The 23,684-nt window shown below is 39.0% G+C and overlaps 1 protein-coding gene across 7 annotated transcripts in view; it reads left to right on the top strand.

Moving 5' to 3' along the window:
* Tnpo3 (transportin 3) overlaps positions 1-23,684 on the top strand; it is a 69,032-nt gene that overhangs the window by 21,856 nt on the left and 23,492 nt on the right. For all 7 annotated transcript variants that reach the window (NM_177296.5, NM_001347079.2, NM_001361290.1 and 4 more), the window contains 10 exons: positions 1,809-1,965; positions 5,694-5,837; positions 8,307-8,482; positions 9,402-9,540; positions 12,851-12,997; positions 15,310-15,417; positions 16,876-16,967; positions 19,010-19,149; positions 22,148-22,339; positions 22,741-22,832. In NM_177296.5, coding sequence (NP_796270.2) covers positions 1,809-1,965; positions 5,694-5,837; positions 8,307-8,482; positions 9,402-9,540; positions 12,851-12,997; positions 15,310-15,417; positions 16,876-16,967; positions 19,010-19,149; positions 22,148-22,339; positions 22,741-22,832 — 1,387 coding nt within the window. The remainder of the gene's footprint in view (positions 1-1,808; positions 1,966-5,693; positions 5,838-8,306; positions 8,483-9,401; positions 9,541-12,850; positions 12,998-15,309; positions 15,418-16,875; positions 16,968-19,009; positions 19,150-22,147; positions 22,340-22,740; positions 22,833-23,684) is intronic.

Genomic DNA, 23,684 nt, shown 5'->3' with positions numbered 1-23,684 from the left:
ATCTTTTTGGATTACTGTAAATCCACACAGAGAAATCTGCTCCACTAACTAGACATTTGATTATTTTCTAAATTTTGAATATAAAATTACATATTTAAAGAAGGTTTTTAAAAAGTTAATTATGTGTAGGTATGTGTATCTGCATGTGGGTATGTGCACATGAGTGCAAGTGCCCTGGAGCTGCAGTTAGAGAGGGTTGGGAGCTACCTCATATGGGTGCTGGCAACTGAATTTCAGTCCTCTGGAAGAGCAGCAAGTCCTCTTAACCACTGAGCCGTTTATTTCTTCATTCACAATCAATATGCTTTTTATTTCTGTTCAAACAATTATTTGTTGGTTTGTTGTGGGTATGCATGCTACATTTATGTCATGATCAGAAGGGCAGCTTGAAGGAGGAGTTGGTTCTAGTGGGTTCTGTACATTGAGCTCCGGTCATCAGGCTCAGTGACAAGCACATTTACAGACTTCAGTTTCTCCAGCCCCTGAGTTATAGTTTATTAACTTTGTTTAAAGAAAGCAAATGCTGGGGCTGGGCATGGTGGTTGCATGTCTTTAATCCCAGAAGTCAGGAGGCAGAGATGGACAGATCTGTATGAGTTCAAGGTTAACCTGTGCTGCATATTGAGTTCCTGGCCTATTAAGGTTACATTGTCTGCCAGTAAGTGAATGAATGAACAAACAAACAAGGCTACCTTGTCTGTCAATAAGCAAGTGAATAAATAAATTCAAGGCTATGTGATCTATCAATAAATAAATGTTGTAATCCACTTTTCTTTTGGTATAAGCTCATAAATCCACATATGACATAGATATTATTAAATTGGTGGCTATCTTTTATTTTATGTATATGAGTACATCATTGCTCTCTTTAGACACACCAGAAGAGGGCATCAGATCCCATTACAGATGGTTATGAGCCACCATGTAGTTACTGGGAATTGAGCTCAGGACCTCTGGAAGAGCAATTGGTGCTCCTAACCACTGAGCCATCTCTCCAGCCCTGGTGGCTATTTTTTAAATTGAGTCCTTTATGATTGGACAGACCTGCAGAGTCAGAAAGATACTGGTGTTGAATACTAGAGGCTTCTGATAATACAGAACCAAGCCAAGTTGGCAAAATATTTGACTGCATGTGTGTGCATGCATGTAATATTTTAAAAATAACTAAGAGGTGGCTCATACTGCTCTTTCTGAGAATCACTTCCCAGCTGCCTGTAACTCCATCTCTGGGGGTATCTGACACTTCTGACCTCTGTGGTCATTTACATTCATGGGCACAGCGCGTGCATGCCCGCGCGCACACACACACACACACACACACACACACACACACACATAATTAAAATTAAATCTTTTTAAGAAACTAAACTGACTTAACTTCCTTTCTACCTCCATATCTATTCTCCCTCCTTCCCTTCTTCTCTCCCTTCCTGTTTTTCCTCAGCCATATAACAAGTTAGAAGCCAGTATGGGATGTTTGAAATTTGTCTCAATAAAACAAACATTTTCTGGGCATTGGTAGCACATGCCTTTAATCCCAGCACTAGGGAGTCAGAGGCAGGTGGATTTCTGTGAGTTGAAGGCTAGCCTGGTCTACAGAGGGAGTTCCAGGACAGCCAGACCATGCAGAGATCCCTGTCTCGAAAAGAACCAAAAATGAAATGAAACAAAGATTAGATTTCATTTCTTCTTAATGTTTGGAATGCTGCGTTTGTTGCTTGGGATGCTGAGCTATTCTGATGGGCTGTATTGTGACTGTGTTCTCTGGCTCTCAGTGACTCATCATCAATCCTTCTTTTGTTTTCCAGATATAGCAATGACGTAACTTCTTTACCTTTTTTGCTGGAAATCCTTACAGTGTTACCCGAAGAAGTACATAGTCGTTCCTTGCGGATTGGGGCCAACAGGCGGACAGAAATTATAGAAGACTTAGCCTTCTACTCTAGTACCGTGGTATCTTTATTGGTAGGTTTGAAATAGTCATTTGTGGGTAAAGGACAGAAGCCATGGCATTGTTATTTTGTGACCTGATTGCAGCAATATGAGGCAGCTTTCTTTGCAAATGTGGCCGTGATACTACTTTGGCATTTAAACAAAATCTTTCTTTTTTCTTTTTTCTTTTTTTCTTTTTTTCTTTTTTGGTGGGAACTGGGAGTTTTGAGACAGGTTTCTCTATGAATCCCTGAGTGTCATGGAACTCTCTAAGTAGAACCTTGAACTGTGAGTTCAGGCTGACCTTGAACTCACAGATTCGATTGCTTCTGCCTCCTGAGTGCTGAGATTAAAGGCATGCACCACCTGGCTTATATATACAACAACACTTTTATACTACAAAATACTTTAAGACCTATATTTCTTGACATCTTTGTAATACTGTGATGGTAATTTCTCTATTTTGGGAATGGGCTTAGTATTATTCAACTATTAACTTAGAACTTGAACTCAATTCTTATGCTATTTAAAGCTGTTGGCTCTTGGTAAACAACCACACTAAAGAAAGTACATATAAACTGATTTTACTAAGAAAAAGACAACAAAAATTGACATTTTGATAAAGAGATAATAGAAAACTTTACTTGACTAATTATACATTAGTTAATATCAGAATTGGATTTTTTAGTAGCTTAGAATGGAAGTGGGTAGATTGGCTGTTTATAATCTGGTAGCATATATAGGCATTTTATTGAACACAGCTGGACTCTTTGGGTTACATGTTATCTATGTGTTATTTTAGACTTAGTAGAACTGAGTAGTTTTCACAGAGACAATATGGCCTGCAAAACTTGAAATGTTTTATTGTCTGGTCCTTAAGATTCTACTATCCAGCTTTATTTTCTCAATAATGTGGTTATTTTTTAGGATTTCTTTTAGTACTATAATATCATACATCAAACAAAACTTACTTTAAAATTATATTCAGTTAAATGGTAAAACCAGTTTGGAAAATAAGTATCTTTAAATTTTTAATTGGCCATTTATTTTAAAGAAAATAGTACTATAGAAAATTAGAAAAAAAAAACAATTATATTCAAATAACTTAGAAAACATATTCTGTGTTTGTTTTATTTTGTGGTGTTGGGGCGGGAACTCAGTCTCTTGTATACCAGAAGTGCACTACCACTGAACTACAACCGAGATTCTCGTTTGTTTGTTTGTTTGTTTGTTTGAGACAGGAATTCTCTCTGTAGACTTGGCTAGCTTGGAACTTAGAGATCTGCCTACCCCTGCCTACCCCTGAGTGAGTGTTGAGATTAAAGATGTACACCATCACATATAATTTCTTAAAATTACATGTACTTATTGTACAGAGAATAGTTTGTACAAGTTGATTTTCTTCTACCATTTGGGTCCCAGGGATCTAAGCTACTCAGCAAGCCATTTTTAAAAAAGTCTCATGCATCCTAAACTGGCCTCAGACTTGATTCATGGCAAGTTCCATAGCTTCATAGCCGAGGATGACCCTGAACTTCTGATTTCTCGTCCCCTCCCTTTTCCACCTGGGTCTGCCTCAGATGCAGTGTTCTATCCTGTCCCTCATTTTTTCTTAATGTTTTTATTTTTCTATATGTTTTTGTGTCTGTGGAAGTCAGAAGATAGCATATGTTCCTCTGGAGTTAGAGTTCATAGGCAGTTTGAGCTCAGTGTGGGTTTGATATCTGAACTCTGGTTCTCTGAGAGAGTAGCAATGCTCTTAACCTCACACTTGAGCAGTCTCTTTAGCCTCCTGCCATTTTGTTTATGAGATATGGTTTCATAGAGCCACTGGGTTCAAGTGGTCTCCTGCTTCAGCTCCCTGAAACCAGTGCACTGACCACTATTAACCTTTTAACACACTCAGCCCCACTGAGTAGGGATTCCTCAAAAGGATTAAGCCTGTGTTAATAGTGTTACTTCCTATTCCTTTAGCATCCTCATAGAGATAGATAAACTAAGAGGCCTGATGGATTAAAAATTTTTTTTTTTTTTTTTAGATAACATGTCTCATAGTTATTTCATGCTTCATCTTACCCAAATATCAGGTCTGATTGATACTTCATTAGTAATGTTGGGATTGCCACCTGGTTTATGGTAATAACAGCCTGATGCTTTCATGTCTTGTGTGCTTTCTCTTTTTTACAGTGTACTTTGTATGAAAATAGTATTTTATGAAAATCCAATATTTTTTTAAAATCTTTTTATTTTGGATCTCACTGTGTATTTCTAGTTGGTTGCAGATCCCATGAAACTGAAGTTACAGATAGTTGTGAGCCACCTTATGGGTGCTGGGAATAGAACCAGGTCCTCTGGAAGAACAGCCAGTGCTCTTATCTACTGAGCCATCTCTCCAGCTTGGTTCATAGGCCCTGAAGCAAGACTTGTAAGGTTTGAGTCCTTGCTGTGTCATATTAAGCAAGATAATTAAAATTAACTCTTCTGCCTCAGTTTTATCATCTGCATAGTGGAAGTTATAGTATCTATTTCATTTTGAAGAGACCAAGTTAATGTAAATGATGTTTTAAAATCCTATCTAGCACATAGTAGGGTTCAGTAAACCTTATGATTGGTCACTTATTTGTTGGTTACATGCTCCTTCTTTGGCCAAATGTAATGTCCATGAAGAAATAGAAAAACATAAGCAAGCCCATATTTATATCTGTGTAGCCTTTCTGTCTGTTTATCCTAAAAGAAGAAAATTGATTTTAAAATGAATGTTTTTGCCAAGTGTGGCAACACACACCTGTCATCCTAACACTTGGGAGGCTAAAACACAAAATTGTGAGTTTGAGGCAGCCTCAGTCACAAAATGTTGTCTCAAGAAACGAAAAATAAATCTAAATCTCTCCATATTGTTTTATAGGGATGAATTGGTGTATAGTAACATATTAAAGTTTCATTTCCTATCTTTCCAAGCAGTTTAGTACTGCTTGGAGAACACTAATAAAAACAATCACCAGGGCTAGGGATGATTTCAGTGTTGCCAGATCGTATGCACAAGTCCCTGGATGCAATCCTCACTACCAAAGAAAAACAAAACCATCATCTAAGCGGCACAGTGCTGCACTATGGAGGCAGATATAGAGACAGGCAGATTTCTATGAGTCAGAGTTACCTAGTGAAGAAACTGTCTCAGGAAAAGACGAAGGGAGGGAGGAAGGAAGGAGAGAAGGAAAGGGAAGAGAGGAAGAAAGACAGAATAAACATCAGTAGTGCAGATTATAGTTTAGATGAAGCTTTGAGTCTGGGGGATTTTCCTATGTAGTTTATATTTCTGGTGTAAACATAAATGTCAGAATTTTATCCCTTACACTATAGTTGCCGCCATCTTGAAATTATTTTTTAAATTGATACCAGTTGATTATTGGCACTCAATTAAGAGACATTCTTCTGTGATAATGGATACGGTTCTGGAAGTCCAACTGCCAGATGTCAGATCTGGTGAATAATACACTACAGGATATAGCTCTTTCCTCTCTGTGTCTTGAACCTCATGGCAGCTAGGATGTTTCAAGCCTACGGCCCATAAGCTGTCTTAAAACATTCTCGTCTTGAAGAAGTTGCATTGTGTTTTACTTTGCTTAATCTAGCACAAAGGCTCAGATAAAGGCAGTGAGTGGCGACTTTTGGTCTGACTTGTTTTATGCCTTTTATAAAACTTCCCTTTAATGGTGACTTAAGTATAAAGATATTTTTAACTATATTTCTCTTCTATTTAGATGACATGTGTAGAGAAAGCAGGAACCGATGAGAAGATGCTTATGAAGGTCTTCCGATGTTTGGGAAGTTGGTTTAACTTGGGGGTTTTGGACAGTAACTTCATGGCTAATAATAAGTTATTAGCACTCCTTTTTGAGGTCTTGGTAAGTAAGGCTGCACCTGCCATTGCCACTTTTAATAACCAACCTTCTGGGACACCTCAGTGTTTTGTTGGAGAGAAGCACTTTGTGTGTGTCTTAAGACTAACGTAAGGAGAAGTTGAGATTGATGGGAACTCAGGACCTCTGGAAGAGCAGTCAGTGCTCTTAACTGACTGAGCCATCTCTCCAGCCCCCACCCTTCTTTTCCTAATAAAATGTCTTTACTCTTGCTACTTTAAAAGCAGGGGTGGTTGTGATGGTAGAGAGATGTAGTGGTTAAGAGCACTGATTGCTCCCAGACGACGCAGGCTTGATTCCCAGCACCTGCATGGTGGCTCACAACTGTCTGCAATTCCATTTCTGGGGGGTCTGACATCTTTTGGCTTTTGTTGGCACCTGGCGAGGGCATGCCACACACACACACACACACACACACACACACACACACACACACACACACACACACACACACACACACACACACGTAAAACACCGTACACATAAAAATAAATCTTAAAACAATACTAAAAATTGAGATGATTTACATGTTAGCTTTCCAACTTCAGAGTCTGTTTTGTTGTTGTTAATCGAGAAAGACTTAAAGTGATGGCTTCACTAAATTTACAGGCGCTCTCAGTTCTATGGGTAAATAAGAGCCCTGCAGTTTACCTTCTTGTACTTTCCTATAATTTTTTTTGAGACAGTCTCAACTCTGTAGCAGACTGGCTTACAGCTCTCTGTGTGGTCCTGGTTATCTTCAAATTCAAGATCCTTCTGCTCTCACCTGCTGAGTGCTGACCTTGGAGCCTATGCTACCATGTTGGTTCCTCCTTGGACCCTCTGATTTATTCTTATTCTTACAAATTTTTTAGATTTGTTCCCCAGTTATGATCCTTAGATTTCCATTTACTACCTTTTTGGGTTGATAACTTACTTTTTGAACTTCCTCGTAATTTCCAAAGAAAATGTACACAGAGAATGAACAGGTTTTTGCATGTTTTGTTATTACTGTATTTGAACTCATTTGAACTTGAATGCATGATCTTCTACCTCCACCTTCTAAGTGCTAGGATTAAGAGCACTACAATTTATAAAATTGCATTTAAAAATCAGTTATTATATGTATGTGCATGTCAGAAGACAGTTATGGAGGGGTTGTTATCTCTATTATGTGGGTTCCAGGAATCAAACTCAAGTTGTTAGGCTAGCCAGATACCTTTATCTACAGAGCCACTTACCAGCTCTGAGACTTGCTTAAAGTCAAAGCTAACGTGGAACTTACTCTATCCCATGAAGATATTGGATTTGTAGTAATCCTATTGCCTCATCCTCCTAAAGTGCTTGAATTATTAGTATATTTTATGATACCCAGCAAGAAGTAGTTTTCATTTTTTATTAATTCATTAGGTAGATGTGGTTTTAGGTCCATTGTTCTTTTCTTCAAAATTTCAAATATTTATGTTCTTATATGCTAGCATGTGTCATTATAAACGAGAAATTGGGAGACTTTTTCATTTCTATGTTATGCCTCTTCTCCACCCAGATTGATTGATTGATTGATTGATTGAGTGAGTGAGTGACAGGGTTTCTCTGTATAACCCTGGCTGTCATAGAATTCACTATGTAGACCAGGCTGGTCTCAAATTCATAGAGGTTCATTTGCTTCTTCCTCTGGAGTGCTGGGATTAAAGGTGTATGCCACCACTGCCCAGCTGTACCCCTGAAGTTTTAAGAGGCTCTACTTCACTTTGGTATTCTGAGATCTCACTTTGGTATGTAATGAGCCTTTCGGAGTTGTTGAGTCCTTTCGTTTTAAGTAGTACTTAAAAAGAGAATGGATTTCAAGGTAAGACGAGACGGCAGAAGCATGCCATCATCCATGGAAGAAATCAATCGTATAAACAGAAGCGTGGGGATAATCTGGTGACTGCCAGGCATCGTGGCTCTTATGTGTGATCCCAGTACTTTGGAGGCTGAGACAGAGTGCTGTGTTTCCAAGAAAGCTTAAGCTACACAATTACTTTGGATCTTTGTGAGTTTAAGGCCAGTTTAGTCTATGTAGTGAGTTCCAGGCCAGCCAAGGCTACACAGTGAGACTTCATCTCCCAAAAACCAGGCAAAAATAAATAAAAAGAAAATTTTATATGAGTCTGATTGAGGAAAAAAGACTTTTCATTTTCTTGGCATGTCTGGAAGTAAGGAAGATGATGTCATGGTGAGGTCTGACATTATGGGGCTGTTCATAATGTACTCTGATCACACTGGCATGCATTTCTGTAATCCTAGCACGGGGAAGGTAGAGGCAGGAGAAACAGGAGGCTAGTTGCTGCATAGTAACTTCAAGACTACTCTACACTACAGGACACCTTGTCTCATAAGACAGCACAAAACAGTTTTCAGAAGAAGGTTTAAATGTTTCCCTTGGACTGCAGTGGTTCTGATTTCTGCTTCTGCATTCCTTCTGTTTTCCAGCAACAAGATAAGACCTCATCTAACCTACACGAAGCTGCTTCAGACTGTGTATGCTCAGCTCTCTATGCTATTGAAAATGTAGAGACTAACTTGCCATTGGCCATGCAGCTTTTTCAGGGAGTCCTGACATTGGAGACTGCATATCATATGGCTGTGGCACGGGAAGATTTGGACAAGTGAGTAATTGTTGGAGTCTGGAGCTCTGGGTTACCTACAGCCTGTGGTTTTTCAAATCTTTGTTAGTTCACCCATCGTGTTTTGATTCTCTGTGGCTTTGTGAATATAAAGTGCATGCTATCTGAAGTGCCATCTTGGATCTGGGAGAGGATTAATTACTACCAGTTAGTGATTGTATTTTCTTAACTCTTAAAATGAGAAGACTATAAGAAATAGTCATAAACTTTAAAGCATCTAGTTGAGGGGCTGGGGAGATGACTGAGTGGTTAAGAATGGGCTATGCTCCTGCAGAGAACTTGGCTTTGGCTTTTAGCACCCGTGTCTGGACCCTCACAACTGCCTATAATTCCAACACTAGGGAATTCAGTGCTCTGTACCATGAACATTTGCATTCACACATGCGTATACCCACAGAGAGACATATAACCTAACAAAAACGACCAAGGTAATAAACATTTTTGAAATGTCTGATTAGGAATTTTAGATTTTTTAAGATTTGGTTTTGTCCTTTTGTATGTGTGTGCGCACACACACATATGAATGCAGGTGTCTGCAAAGACCAGAGGCATTGGATCCCGAGCTGGAGTTATAGAAGGTTGTGAGCCAACTTATGAGGGTACTGGAAATCAGACTCAAGCCCTCCAGCAAGCAAGTGATCTTAGCCACAGAGCCATCTCTCCAGAACCCTAATTTGGAATTTTTATTCAAACATTTGTTATAGAGAATATGAATCGGCTTACCATTATATATTTATCTGTATAGATGTGAATATCCTAAGCACAAGCATTTGCCCCAGAGATTATGGTACCCAGAGTGAGTTCTTCACTGGATGGGCCTCAGCCAGGAGCCTTAGTTCCTTTGACTATGAGTATGTAAAGCCCAGACTCTTGACCTGGTACTCTCATTCCACCTCCACAGAGTTCTGAATTACTGCCGAATTTTCACCGAACTATGTGAAACTTTCCTGGAAAAAATTGTCTGTACTCCAGGCCAAGGTCTGGGAGATCTTCGAACTTTGGAATTGCTTCTTATCTGTGCAGGCCACCCTCAGTATGAGGTAGTATCTATACTGTGTTAAGGCTGTTATTCTCTGGTTATATATAGCATATTCTGTTTACCTGTTGAGAAACTAGAGTCTTGTTTTGAATTATGTGATCTGAGAGTTGCATCTGGATTTACTTTATTTTTTTCAACTTCATTATGTGTATGTGGGGTTGGGGAGCAGCACACGTGCTAGTGTGAGTGTGAAGCAAGGCAGTGTCAACAGTCAGTTCTCTCCTACTTTCAGGGTGGCTTCAGGAATTGAACGTGCCTACTCAGCATGTCCCTTTACCCAGTGAGCCATCTTAGTGACCCCATGATTGGGATATTTTAAAAAACCGTGTTTGGGTTCTGGTTTATTTTGTTTTGTTTTCATATTTGGTTGTCAATGTTGACTGGTGTAGTCGACTCAGACTCTAACAGAAGGAAAATCTATTATCTTTCCACTGTTCACACACACACACACACACACACACACACACACACACACACACACCGGTTCCAGGACAGTCAAGGCTACACAGAGAAGCCCTGTCTTGAAAAGTTTCCTTTTTTTTACCAGGCACATGCCTTTAATCAAAGCACTCAGGAAGCAAACGCAGGAGGATCTTCATGAGTTTAAGGCTATCTAGTGTACATAGGGAGTTTCATTTTTTAAAAAAAATACTCCTTAAAAATGAATGAATGAATGAATGAATAAATAAATAAAAGCCAGGCATGGTGGGACACGCCTTTAATCCCAGCACTTGGGAGGCAGAGGCAGGTGGATTTCTGAGTTCGAGGCCAGCCTGGTCTACAGAGTGAGTTCCAGGACAGCCAGGGCTATACAGAGAAACCCTGTCTCTGTATTTTAAAAAAAAAAAAAGGGGGGGGGGGTTATGAGTTGGATATGTTGGCACATGCCTATAATGCCCATCATTGTAGCACTTGAAGGCCTAGATGGAGGATCAAGAGTTGAAGCCAAGGGCTGGTGAGATGGCTCAGTGGGTAAGAGCACCCGACTGCTCTTCTGAAGGTCCGAAGTTCAAATCCCAGCAACCACATGGTGGCTCACAACCACCCGTAATGAGATCTGATGACCTCTTCTGGTGCATCTGAAGACAGCTACAGTGTACTTACATATAATAAATCAAAAAAGAAAAAAAGAGTGAAAGACTATGGTCTCGAACTCTAATTTAAAAAAAAAAAAAAGAGTTGAAGCCAACATGGGCTGCATTGTGAGCACCAGGCTAGCCTGGGTTACATGGAGGCTATATTTGTTAAAATCATAATTTTCTTAAAGACACCCCTTTGTGGTGCTGAGGATCAAACTCAGTGCCTTGCATGTGTTAGACAAATTGATACCACCAAGCTACATCCCCAGCCAGCCCTTCCATTTGTTTGTTTTAGAGCTTCTGTGTATCCTTGCCTGGCGAACAAGCCTGATAAGGATCCTGTCTCCATCTCCCAGGTGCTCAGATAATAGGCATGTACTGCTATACTACTTACAAATGTCCTAGATTTTAGGGGCTGGAGATATGGCTTAGTGGTTAAAAGAACTGGCTATTCTTCCTGGGGACCCAAGTTACTAGAATATAGCTCCAGTCCCTAGGGATCCATTCCCTTTTCAGGCCTTTATGGGCATTGCATTCACATGATGCACAGCCACACATAATGACAAAACATATATACACATAAACATAAGTAAGAAATTTATTTTTTTCCTGGAGTTTTAGAAAGTTCTTTATTCAAGAAATTATACTTCCTTTTTATCTCTTAAATAATAAAGGGGTGGGGGGGCTGGAGAGATGGCTCAGCAGTTAAGAGCACTGACTGCTCTTCTGAAGGCCCTGAGTTCAATTCCCAGCAACCACATGGTGGCTCACAACCATCCATAACGAGATCTGGCGCCCTCTTCTGGTATGTCTGAAGACAGCTACAGTGTACTTGCATATAATAAATAATAATTAAAAAAAAAGTTTAGAAATAATAAAGGGATCTGGAGAGATGTCTCAGTAGTTAACAGCACACATACAGCCCTTCCAGAGAACCCAAGTTCAGTTTCCAGCACCCGTGTCTGGTGGTTTACCACCACCCAGTAACTCCAGCACCAGCAGGATGTGATACCTCTGACATCCCTGGGCACCTGCACTCACCTGTACTTATTCCCCCCCCCCCCCATGTACACATAAACATAATAAAAATGAACCTTTGGATCGTCTTTACTTTTTTTTCCACCCCCCCCCCCCCCCCAGCTGAGGACCAAACCCAGGGCCTTGTGCTTGCTAGGCAAGCGTTCTACCACTGAGCTGAATCGCCAACCCCAATCGTGTTTACTTTTAAAGGAAAAAAAAAATAACAGCTGGGCAGTGGTGGCACACACCTTTAATCCCAGCACTGGGAAACAGAGGCAGGTGAATCTCTGAGTTTCAGACTAGTCACAGAGTAAGTTTCAGGACACCCAAGGCTACACAAAGAAATCTTGCCTCAAAAAATGGTGTGTGTGTGTGTGTGTCTTGGGTTGCATTTCATTTTAAACAGCTTTTCTTTGGATCCTTAATGGAAAGGAGCGACATCAGGTTGTTCTATGCTTGTTCTTTTTCATTCCTGTGGTTCTCAGCACAAGCAGGTGCTTTTTGCTTATCTACAGAATCTCCCAAGGAGTTGCAGATTGGGTAAAATTTAAAACACTATAGCCCTATGTGCTAGCCGTCACTTCTGAAGTAGCCCTGTTTGGAAGCTAGTGGTCATTGATTTCCCTACATTTCTATTTACCATCACTCATATTCATGAAAACAGCCAAATGAGGGCTGGGCATGATGCCTTGAATCCCAGCACTTGAGAGGAGGAGGCAGGAGAATAGGGAGTTCAGAGTCATTCTTAGATACTTAGTGACTTTGAATTTAACCTTGACTACATGAGACCTTTTCTCAAAGTGGGGGAGGAGTGGGAGTGTAGGATCGTAAGGAGTTACAGTTGGCTAGCCTGGGAAGAAGTCTTCTGATGTGAGCATAATTAAACATTCCAGAAGTTTGGGGAAACTATGCCTTAGAAGACACATGTTTAGTTTTCTATAGCATTTAATATGCTTTGGGAAAAGTTTTCCCCAAAATAAATAGAATATAAAGCTAGTCATCTAACTGGATGTTGAGGCCTACTGGGAAGATACTTAGGAGGAAACATAACAAACCTGTAACCGCGTAGAGAAGGTTCTTAACGACGAGGTGGGCGTATGTTGTGGAATAGTGAAGAGTGTATGTCCTTCCTGTATGGTAAATAGTAACGAAACTGTTCTTTCCTCTCTTCTTTTCCTCCACAAATAAACCGTCTTCTTTCTTACCTAACAGGTAGTAGAAATTTCCTTTAACTTTTGGTACCGACTAGGAGAACATTTATACAAAACCAATGATGAAGTTATTCACAGCATCTTCAAAGCGTACATTCAGAGGCTGCTTCATGCCTTGGCTCGACACTGCCAGTTGGAACCAGACCATGTAAGCACCCTTGTCTACTTTAAATTCCTACCTTTTGGTTTAATTTGAAAAATTGGGGAGGGGAAATTAGGTAACAGATCTAACAATCTTTTTGGGTTTTTTCCACTTTAGCTTACAGCGAAGAAGTCAGTACTAGTATAATAAAAATTAGACCTCTGTAGAAAGGTTGTTCCTACTGAGCCAGCAATGTTTATAGGAATTTGCTGTAATGATGTTATAGAAAATGATTACCTATGTTCAGAAACTTGGTGAACCACTCTACCACAATTAATAGTGATAACTTCTGCAGTAGTAATAGTTAGGATAAGTGGTAAAAATCAGTGTGGAATTCTGTACTGTTTGCTTGGGCCTTCTTGTTTTTGTGTAGTGCCAGGGCCAAAACTTAGACCCTGAGGATGCTAAACCAGTGCTCACCTGAGTGCATCCCAGACCCTTGGTGGTTTGCTTGGTTTTTTGTTTCTCTTTGTGTTGAGACAGGGTCCACTGTGTAGTGCTGGCTGGCCTAGAATTTACTATTTTGATCAGGCTGGCCTCAGGCTCAAGAAATACACCTACCTCTGCCTGCTACACACTGGGGTTAAAGGCATGTGCCACCACACCTGGCTTTATCTGTTTGTTTGTTTTTGAGACAGTGATTTGATATGTAGTTGAGGCCAATTTTGAACTCCAGCCTCCTGATTGCTGGGCTTACATACAGGTATGCACCACCACATCGGTTTCTATGTTCTACTTTGTTTTTAATAGTGTAGGATACATGGTTAGGTTAAAAACTAAGATTGGGGGCTGGTGAGATGGCTCAGCAGGTAAGAGCACCTGACTGCTCTTCCAAAGGTCCTGAGTTCAAATCCCAGCAACCACATGGTGGCTCACAACCATCCGTAATGAGATCTGACTCCCTCTTCTGGTATGCCTGAAGACAGCTACAGTGTATTTACATATAATAAATAAATAAATCTTAAAAAAACAAAACAAAAAAACTAAGATTGAAAAATGAAAAACCACGTGTAAAGATGTTGAGAATTATCACTTCTCTCCATGTATGTATACAGTTTCTTTATATTATAGTCATTTAATAATTTAAAAGAAAATATATAGACATTTGCTTAGAAGAAAACATATTAGATACACAGCATAATTCATGGGAAAACTCTTGCACCTTCTTTGTGTAAGGCCTCTGTACATTATGTCTCCGTTATTTGACCTTTCTGCTTGGTTGTTGAGTGGCTGTGGTCTAGCCCCTGGAGTAAACTTAATTGCTTATAACAGTGAATCTGACTTGCTAGTCTCTGAACTTTTCTAAACTGGGGATCCCTAGTTGTTGGAATATTCCACACAAGCCGCTCTAGTTCAGGGCAACACTAAGTAAGTGTGAGCACTGCTCTTTGCCAGTTCTTTGACACCATTTCCCTCCACAAATTTTTTTACACTTGAAAATTTATAGTCCTTTTGAATTTTATTCATTGTTTCATCTGGAAAGCCATTCTTTTTCCTCATTCCTCCGTTTTAGTTTCTTCTTCCTAAAGCAAGGAGGCTGAACTAAATGAGCAGTTGTCAATGGTACTAAAGGATGGATACTGGGTCTCTATGGCCTAACGTTTTCATAGCTGCCTTTAACTGTCTCAAATATAATTGGTAATGCCTTTAGAGATAAAAAAAAGGTGCATTGGGATAGGATTTAAAATCTAAAATTTTCTTTGTGAAGTTACTGTGATAGTGATTGATTTTTTGTTATTTTGTTCTAAGAATTTTTTGTTTTGTTTTGTTTTAAGACAGGGTTTCTCTGTATAGCCCTGGCTGTCCTGGAACTCACTCTGTAGACCAGGCTGCCCTCAAACTCAGAAATCTGCCTGCCTCTGCCCCCCGAGTGCTGGGATTAAAGGTGTGTGCCACCACGCCCACCTTGTTCTAAGATTTTGAAGAAGAAGAAAGCCTCAGATTTGTTTGTTCAGTGTTAAGGAGCTCTGACCTTCTAGCTAGGGTTGTAACTTTCACCACTTCTTTACAGTCACTTTTCATCTCTGACTTTATTAACAACAAACAAGGTGTGAAAAATAGACGTACATAGTCACATGTAAGCTGAAGGCCTTCTTCTCATGGGAACGTGGAGTATCATGGGAACGTGGAGTATAGACTCGACTCAACACACTTGGGGAGCACTTGACCTTCTATTATGATGGAGCAATAGGCTGGGGTTTCAGACTTTGTTTCATTGGCATTTGATTCCTTAATGACTTTCTTCTCTATGGATTCTATAAGGGGAATTAACAGCTTTGGGGAGTTTTGAACAGGCGTTACATTCTGTTGAATTTCAGGAGGGAGTTCCTGAAGAGACCGATGACTTTGGGGAGTTTCGAATGAGAGTGTCAGACCTGGTGAAGGACTTGATCTTCCTGATTGGATCTATGGAGTGTTTTGCTCAGGTAAGTTCATTTGGAGATCCTTGGGCCAGTTTTAGTGATCACATCGATCATGTTTATTTTGCTTCTATCCTATAGCTTCTGTAAATGTTCCATCTTCCCCCCACCTCTCCCAAGCTTGGTGGCCAAATGAGATGGTAGATACGTAGGTGCCTAGCACATTGCCTGGCATATAGTAGCAGTGTTTCTTTAGGGTCTGATAAACCATATGTCATGGACAGATAAATTCAGCTATGGTTTATTCTATTACTGAGAAGAGCTGTTCCATGTGTGCAGCTGATAAATATGAAAATCTCCAGGAAACTTACAGGGATTTGGACCCACTGGGGAAAATGGGCAGGTTTTCCTGCTTTGATCCTAGCAAATCTTTAGTTCTATGGTATTTCCTTGGCTCATAGTTAGATTCCTGTGTAGCTTAATTCCAGAGATGGATATTACTAGAGTCACAGTCCTGTGGTTTCCTGGTGATGAATAAGTGACATTTGACCTCATAAGGTTGCAGTCATTATCATCATTCCACATCACTTAATTAATGTTAGAATGACATCAGGTATTTTTGTCTTGCTGGATCATACTTTAATGAGTTCTGGTGTGACAGTTTGGATGATGTGTTGTAGTGACACCAAAATAATGTAAGAAAAATTGGGAAGATGAAGGTTTGACACCCATTTTGTATATACAACTTGTGTATAATCTTACCCAGGGGACATTCAGGAAATTACAACTTTTCATTACAAAGCATGTCTTTGGAATCCACTATGGAGATTCTTAGGAAACAGACTTAGTAGGCAGATGACCTATACTCAGATTTCAGCTCTTTTTCTCACTGGCTGTGTGTCTTTGACTTCAATTTTGATGTTTTTGAATTTAATTACATAAGCTGTCAATGTTGCCCAGTATGTTTGTGGAACTCCAGATTTACAAGATGTTCTTTGGCAAAAATGAAAGCAAACAAGCTAGCTAAATCATTAATTGAAATTGTGAAATGATATAAATACATACTACATTGAAAGTTCTGTAATACAATATGAGTTTATTTTGCTTTCCTTTATAGTGTCTCTCTCTCTCCTTTTTTTTTTTTTTTTTGACTGCAGAAATTTGCTTTGTTTTTACAGTTATTTATTTTTGATTGTAGACATTTTGTTTGGCCTAATACCTAGTTGTGTTCCACACATGGATATAATCTGGGAAATTAAGAACCAGAACATCAGCCAGGTGGTGGTGGCCCATGCCTTTAATCCCAGCACTTGGGAGGCAGAGGCAGGAGGATTTCTGAGTTCCAGACCAGCCTGGTCTACAGAGTGAGTTCCAGGACAGCCAGGGCTATACAGAGAAACCCTGTCTCGAAAAAAAAACAAAAAAAAAACAAAAAACCAGATTTCTTTGAACTAACATTTTTTGTTTTGTGTTTGGAATTCTGTTTTTCTTTAATGGATCCGTAACCCACCTCTTCTTCTCTAGTTGTATTCTACTCTGAAGGAAGGCAACCCACCCTGGGAGGTGACAGAAGCGGTTCTCTTTATCATGGCTGCTATAGCAAAGAGTGTGGATCCGTGAGTGTCTACTAAGTCTTTTGTTGGGAACTCTTAAATAGTAAGAGAAAGGAGATTTATACCATATTTCTCTATGATATATTATTGGAAAGTATCACAACTTCTATGCTGCTGTCCAGTCTTCCAACTTCTGTCTAGTGCAGGGTAGCCTACATTGATGACGATGTATTTTAATACATTTTCTAGAGTTAAACTTTTTTTCTACTGTTTGTTTGTTTTTCCCCCCATTTGTGACATTGGGTGTGATCAAGGAATTAGAGTGTTAAATTGTTGATATTTGCTTAAAAACAATGAGATTGGGAACGTTATTATTAGCTTTTTAACTATATTGTTCTCTTTCTGTATTAGGGAATCTATGGGTTGTAGAGGCAGAGAGCAATAGTACCATTTCACCTAAAAGAATAGAGATTCTAAATGACAGTTGTTACTTTTGTTATTACCATTGAGAAATTGTAAATTATTTAAATTTGAGTTGTAATTGCTTAGAATGGAAAATTATGGCAGCGTTCTTAAGTGGTTTGCTTGTGTCCTGAGTTTTTACCCTGATGTAATAACTTTAAAGTTGCATTGGATTTTGATCAGTTACTTACACGCCACCTCTATTTAGGACCTTGTTTGGAAAGATGGTTAAGGCAAATGGGTACCTGTTAAAAGCACAGTGTTTCTTTCTTAGCTACCTTTCAGGGCCTAGTCTGTGAACTCTTAGACATGTTTCCAACCCAAGAAGAGATGATTTAGGTCTATTTTTTCTAATAGAAGTGTTTCTTCTTAATTACTTACTGTAGTATTTGCACTTAAACTAGTTATCTTTTGGAACCTTCTTGGATGGCCTGAGGGTTACCAAAATCATTATTAATGTACCCAGTAGATGTTGATTTGAAAAGGATAGGTAGACTCCTATAACTGGCTGAGTGCCCATAGGAAGTTTAAGGCATCAGTGAGAGAATAACTACTTGTTTCTCTTCACTTCAAGCCAGCGTATGGTTACAGGATTTTGGTTTGGTTTTGGGTTTTGCCCATTTAAAGGCTGTAATAAACCTAGTAATAGGTAGGTGTGCTCATGCTGTAATCCTGGATCTCTTCATTCTAAACATCTTCATTTCTGGATTAAATTCTGACTGGAACATCTTCTCTGCTGTATTTCTAACCCAGTTTAGTAGAAGGATGAATGTGCTAAATTTACAAGACTGTAGAAAGTGTTTGGTTAGTTTACATTTCTCCCCCATTGTTCCAGAGCACCTTAGTGGCCCCTGCAGCGTGTTTTCTTGGGCTCTTTCAGTTAGTGAGCCGGTATACCTCAACTTTTCAAAGTTTCCATTATCAAGCCGTGGTGGCGCACGCCTTTAATCCCAGTACTTGGGAGGCAGAGGTAGGTAGATTTCTGAGTTCCAGGCCAGCCTGGTCTACAAAGTGAGTTACAGTACAGCCAGGGCTACACAGAGAAACCCTGTCTCGAAAAAACCAAAAACAAACAAAAAAACAAAGTTTCCATTATCCAGCTATAGGAAATCTTTCGGAGGATAACAGCTAATAGAAGTGGTCTATGAGAGTTGTTGGGTTCCTTCCTTCATTCATTAAAGCATTAAGCAGTATTTCTTGAGTGCCCACTATGTGCCAGGTACTGTTCTAGGTGCTGCAGATAGGGGAATAAAAGAAGTAGATTCTTTAAAAGATGACTTTCACCTTCAGCTAATAGCTGCCTTTCTAATTGCAAATGCCTTTTTGGGAGCATAGATACTTTCATTTTGTTCAGAAGGAGGAGCAATGTTCTTCTAGAATATTAATTTTTTTTGTCTTTGTCTCCTTTTGAAGATTTGGAAAATATGCAGGGCTTGGGAATGTGCCTCAATGGTAGAGCACATTCTTAGCACCTCAAGAAAACAAGAAACTAAACTCCTTGTCTGAAAAATGCTCAGCACTTTCCTTTGGATAGTTATTTCCTTAGAAGCCCTTTAGGCTTCCGAAGTCTCACTGCAGCCTATTACTTGGCCAGAACATTACCCCTATAGACAGTAACTGTAAGTACTTGCTTTCTTTCTCAGGGAGAACAACCCTACACTTGTGGAGGTACTAGAGGGAGTTGTCCATCTCCCAGAGACCGTGCATACAGCTGTGCGGTACACTAGCATTGAGTTGGTTGGTGAGATGAGTGAAGTGGTGGACCGGAATCCCCAGTTCCTGGGTGAGTGTGAATTCTGCCTCTGCTGGCACCACTGAGCTGCCTCGGTGTTTTCTTTCTTTTGGACCTGTTTCCTTGCTTTCTTCTTATAAAATACGTGCATCGTGAGCAGCTTAGCTGGAAACAGCTGTGGGGTCGGACTACTTAGTACTTTTCTTAAAGCACAAACACTGGTTTAAAAGTTTAAAAGTTTTAAAGACTTGCTTCTCTAGTCTGATACATGTATGAGTTAATCAGTTAATATGTTCTTCTGAAAGTTAATAAACTAAAAAGAAGGGAAGGGGGTCTTCTGTTAAGTACGTATTTCATGTAAGTTAAGAGTTACTCAAAATAAATGTAAATTAAAGTGAAACTGGAGAGTTGGAATTAGAATTAGAGTCATTTATCTCAACACCCCCATTTTGTAGATAAAGACTGAAATCCAAAGAAAATTAAAAATTTAAGAGATTCATTCTGAGAATTTTATGTGTCCCAAATATATTAATGCTTGCAAATAATCTTTCTCAAAAAGGAAACATGTTTTCTTTTTCTCAGTTTGTGCATGAAGCCTTATGATAGATGTGCTCAGTATATAACTACTTTGCAAGTAGAGCATTCCATTCCATAATGTTTTTAAGATTACTGTGTGTGTGTGTGTGTGTGTGTGTGTGTGTGTGAAGTCGAGGAGCTGGAGTTGAGAATTTTGTGTGTCCTCTTGTCACTCTGCACTTCTCTTTGAGATAGGTTGCCTACTGAGCTTGCCATTAGGTAGTGAGGTAGTGAGTAGACAGTGAGTTTAGTCTGCCTATGGCCACCCAGCCCTGGGTCTCAGGCGTGCAGTGCTGTGTCTGGCGTTCCTGTAGGTCCTCGGGATCTGAACTCTGATCTCTGGGCTTGACAGCAAGCACTTTACCCAGTCTCCTCCCAGCCACCAAATTGCTGTTTTCTAATTCTTACATTTCTACAATTTTTGTATCTGTTTCAACATTAGATTTCTTTTTGAACCATTTTTCTACCAAGAAGCAAATGTGAGGTCATTGTTTGTCATATCCAATAAGCAGCAAAATTCAATACCTACTTGCAGATATCACTGAGATTTGTAAATCAGCAGTAAATAAATGTTGTGTTAATATTTATTGAAAAATAATCAAAACTGCTGATGTTCCATTTAATAGCCAAAGCCTACAATACTGAAATTTGGGGGGGGGGGGGCTGTTGTTTCAGATTCTCTGTCTTCTGAGTGTCTTTTCACTAAACAGGCCTGGGACTTTTAATGAAGAAGATAGTCTATACTAGACTATGTTACAAACTAATTTATTTTATAGTACTGAGGATCAATTCCAGGCCCATGCATATGCTAACTAAGTATCTACCCCTGAGCTATAATTCTCAGTCTAAGATAACCACTGTCTTGATTCCTTTGGGGTTTTGGGTCATTTTTGTTATTTTTGTTTTTTGTTTTTTTATATCTAACATGAAAATGATCTTACACTCTTATAACATGTTTAATATTTGTTGTCTTATTTTCTTCAGTTTTTTTAGACAGGTTTTCTCTGAGTAGCCCTGACTATCCTAGAACTCATTCTATAGAGCATTTTGGCTTTGAACTCAGAGATTCCTTTGCTTGTGCCACTGGAGTGCTGGGATTAAAGGCATATAACACTACCACCTGGCACTTTCTGTTTTGGTTTAAAATTTGTTTTCTTAAAATATGATTTTGTAAAGAAAGGTAATAAGGAGAATAGAATTAACTCTAGAAGTAAACCTTTACAGTCAACTAGTTGAAACAGTTACTTTTGGTAAAATAAGGAATAGTTATAAATTCTTTCATTTAGAAGTAATACAGATAGGATTTGAGAAATGGTGTAGTGGATAAAGTTTGCCCTGCAAACTTGAAGGTCTGACAGATGAGGTGGCTAACAGAAATTCCAGTATTAGGGAGGCAGAGACAGTATCTCCAGGACAGGTTGGCTAGTAAACCAATCAGCAAACTCGGTGTTCAGCTAGGATCTGTCTCAATAATAAAATGGAGCATGATAGAGGAAGACACCAGTCTCAACTGTGGGGCTACACATACATGTGCACAACATCTGCACATGCACATATATATGTGTACATACACATAAGTAACAAAAAAAATGCTTAAGTGTTAAAGATGTATTTACATGTTGTTTTAAATTATGTGTAACTGTGGATATGCACAGCATTAGGAGTGCAGGTGCCTGCAGAACCTGAGGCATCAGATTATTCTGGTCTAATGTTGTAGGCAACTGTGAGCCACTTAGTGTGGGTGCTGGAAACTGAGATCAGGTTTTCCAGAAGAACAGCCCTTTGGCTCATAGTCAGTGGTTTTCAAACAGCTGTCTGTAGAGTTAGAAGGAACAGATGATTACAGCAAAGAAAAAAATTGAAAGATGAAATGAATGGAACTTAGGGCCACCTGACACTACATCAGTAAGATCAGCTCCAAATTTGTGGGTTTTGGTTTTTGTTGTTTTAAATTTTATATCCCGTGCATTGGTGTTTTGCCTGCATGTGTGTATGTGTGAGACTGTCTGATCTCTGGGAACTGGAGCTACAGACAGCAGTGAGCTGCCATGTGTAGATGCTAGGAATTGAACCTGGCTTTTCTGGAAGGACAGCCAGTTCTCTTAACCACTGAGCCATCTCTAGCCCCTGTTGGTTCTTTTGAGACAAGGTTTCACTATGTAGCCTTGGTTGGTATGGACTTTATTACATACATCAGGCTGGCTTCACATTCAGAGATCAACCTGCCTCTGCCTTGCAAGAGCTTGGATTAAAGGCATGTGTTACCTACCACATCTGGTGAATTTTATATTTTTTTATATATTTCATTTTATAGGTTACTTATGAAAAACAAGTAAACCTTTATTGCAACAAAGTATATACTTTTCTGGAATATATATACTTACAACATGTGATTTTCATATATATATATATATATATATATATATATATATATATATATATATATAAAATATGTATTTGCTTTATTTCTTAGACCCTGTATTGGGCTATTTGATGAAAGGCCTGTGTGAAAAGCCTCTGGCTTCTGCTGCAGCCAAAGCCATTCATAACATTTGTTCCGTTTGTCGCGATCATATGGCTCAGCACTTTAATGGACTCCTAGAAATTGCCCACTCCCTTGATTCTTTCATGTTGTCTCCCGAAGCTGCTGTGGGTTTGCTAAAAGGTTAGTAACAGTCTCTCTATACCGTTACTTGGGGTTATCAGCTGTAATGTACTTAGTGATTGTGAAGGGGGGAATGTTCATACATTCTTTTCTTAGCAAAACTTAAGCCTATCAAGTTATATCATTGCTTGAATGCCATATATTTGTACAGCATAGTTATAGATTTGGAGTAGAGGCAACACAGTCATATTAAACATACTCATGTTTGCTGCTAAGAAATGAATTTTGAGTTATATCAATGTAAAAATCAGTCTGAATTCTAAATATGTACAAGAAACGTTTTTAAAACAGTTGCTAATCTTTTAAAAAGAATTCTGTTAATCTGTGTAATGTAGATCAACTAATTTTATTACTTAAGTCCAGCCTTTATGCTCTTCATTTGAGTCATTTTTGTTTTTCAGGAACAGCTCTTGTCCTAGCAAGACTACCTTTGGATAAGATTACAGAATGTCTAAGTGAGTTATGTTCTGTTCAGGTTATGGCATTGAAAAAGGTGAGCCCAAATGAGTAAGGAATGAAACAAATCTATACATAAATGTATAGAATGTAAAGGTATAATTCTTATTTCCAAGTTAGTTATGTGTTTAAAAGGCAAGAGGATGAACTGAAATGTATTAAAGTTAGTAATTCTAAGTATTCACATAGTAGGAAACAGGCAGGGGAATGTTTGCTTGCAGCAGGAATTAGTCTGGGAAAAGCATTATTAGATAATTTGGTAGGCCTTGGAACATTATTGTTGTACGAGGCCAGAAGCTATAGGTCAGTCACTTGATATGACCTCTTGATGAAAATGAAAAAGCATAGCAAACACTGGGTTGCAAAGGCTGCTGTTAGCATAGCATTTCTTTTTCCTGAGTATGCATACAGTTTAAAATAATAAGTAAGGGCAGACATTACCCTCTGTAATTGAGAGACTGATTCAGCAGTTAGAGACCAGCTAGCTACATATTGAATTCTAGGTAGCCAGAACTAAATAGTGAAACACTCTTAAAGCAAAGAAACAAAACCAATGTAACAGTAATAATAGTACAGTAAACATATCAGTCATTTTAGATACTTCACAAATATAGAAGTAAATGTTGCATACTGATTTTTGAGTAACTATGAAGTTGCTATGTGTTAAAAGTTTTTCAAATCTGTTACAGTACTATAAAATGACTTTTTAACATGTAGTCCCTTGTTGACCAAAGCATTGTTTATGTGGCAGGTGACTAGTTGAAAATCAGCAGATATTCTATATTGGTGATAACCATTTAGAAGGTCCAGTGTGAAAAGACCATGTAGGTTAGCAAGTAAAACCATATCCTAGAAGCCAAGAGTATTGGCACACACCTGAAATCTCCCC

Source organism: Mus musculus, chromosome 6 (genome assembly GCF_000001635.26).
Source record: "Mus musculus strain C57BL/6J chromosome 6, GRCm38.p6 C57BL/6J".
NCBI classification, from domain to species: Eukaryota; Metazoa; Chordata; class Mammalia; order Rodentia; family Muridae; genus Mus; species Mus musculus.
This window is presented reverse-complemented; position numbering and strand designations above follow the sequence as displayed.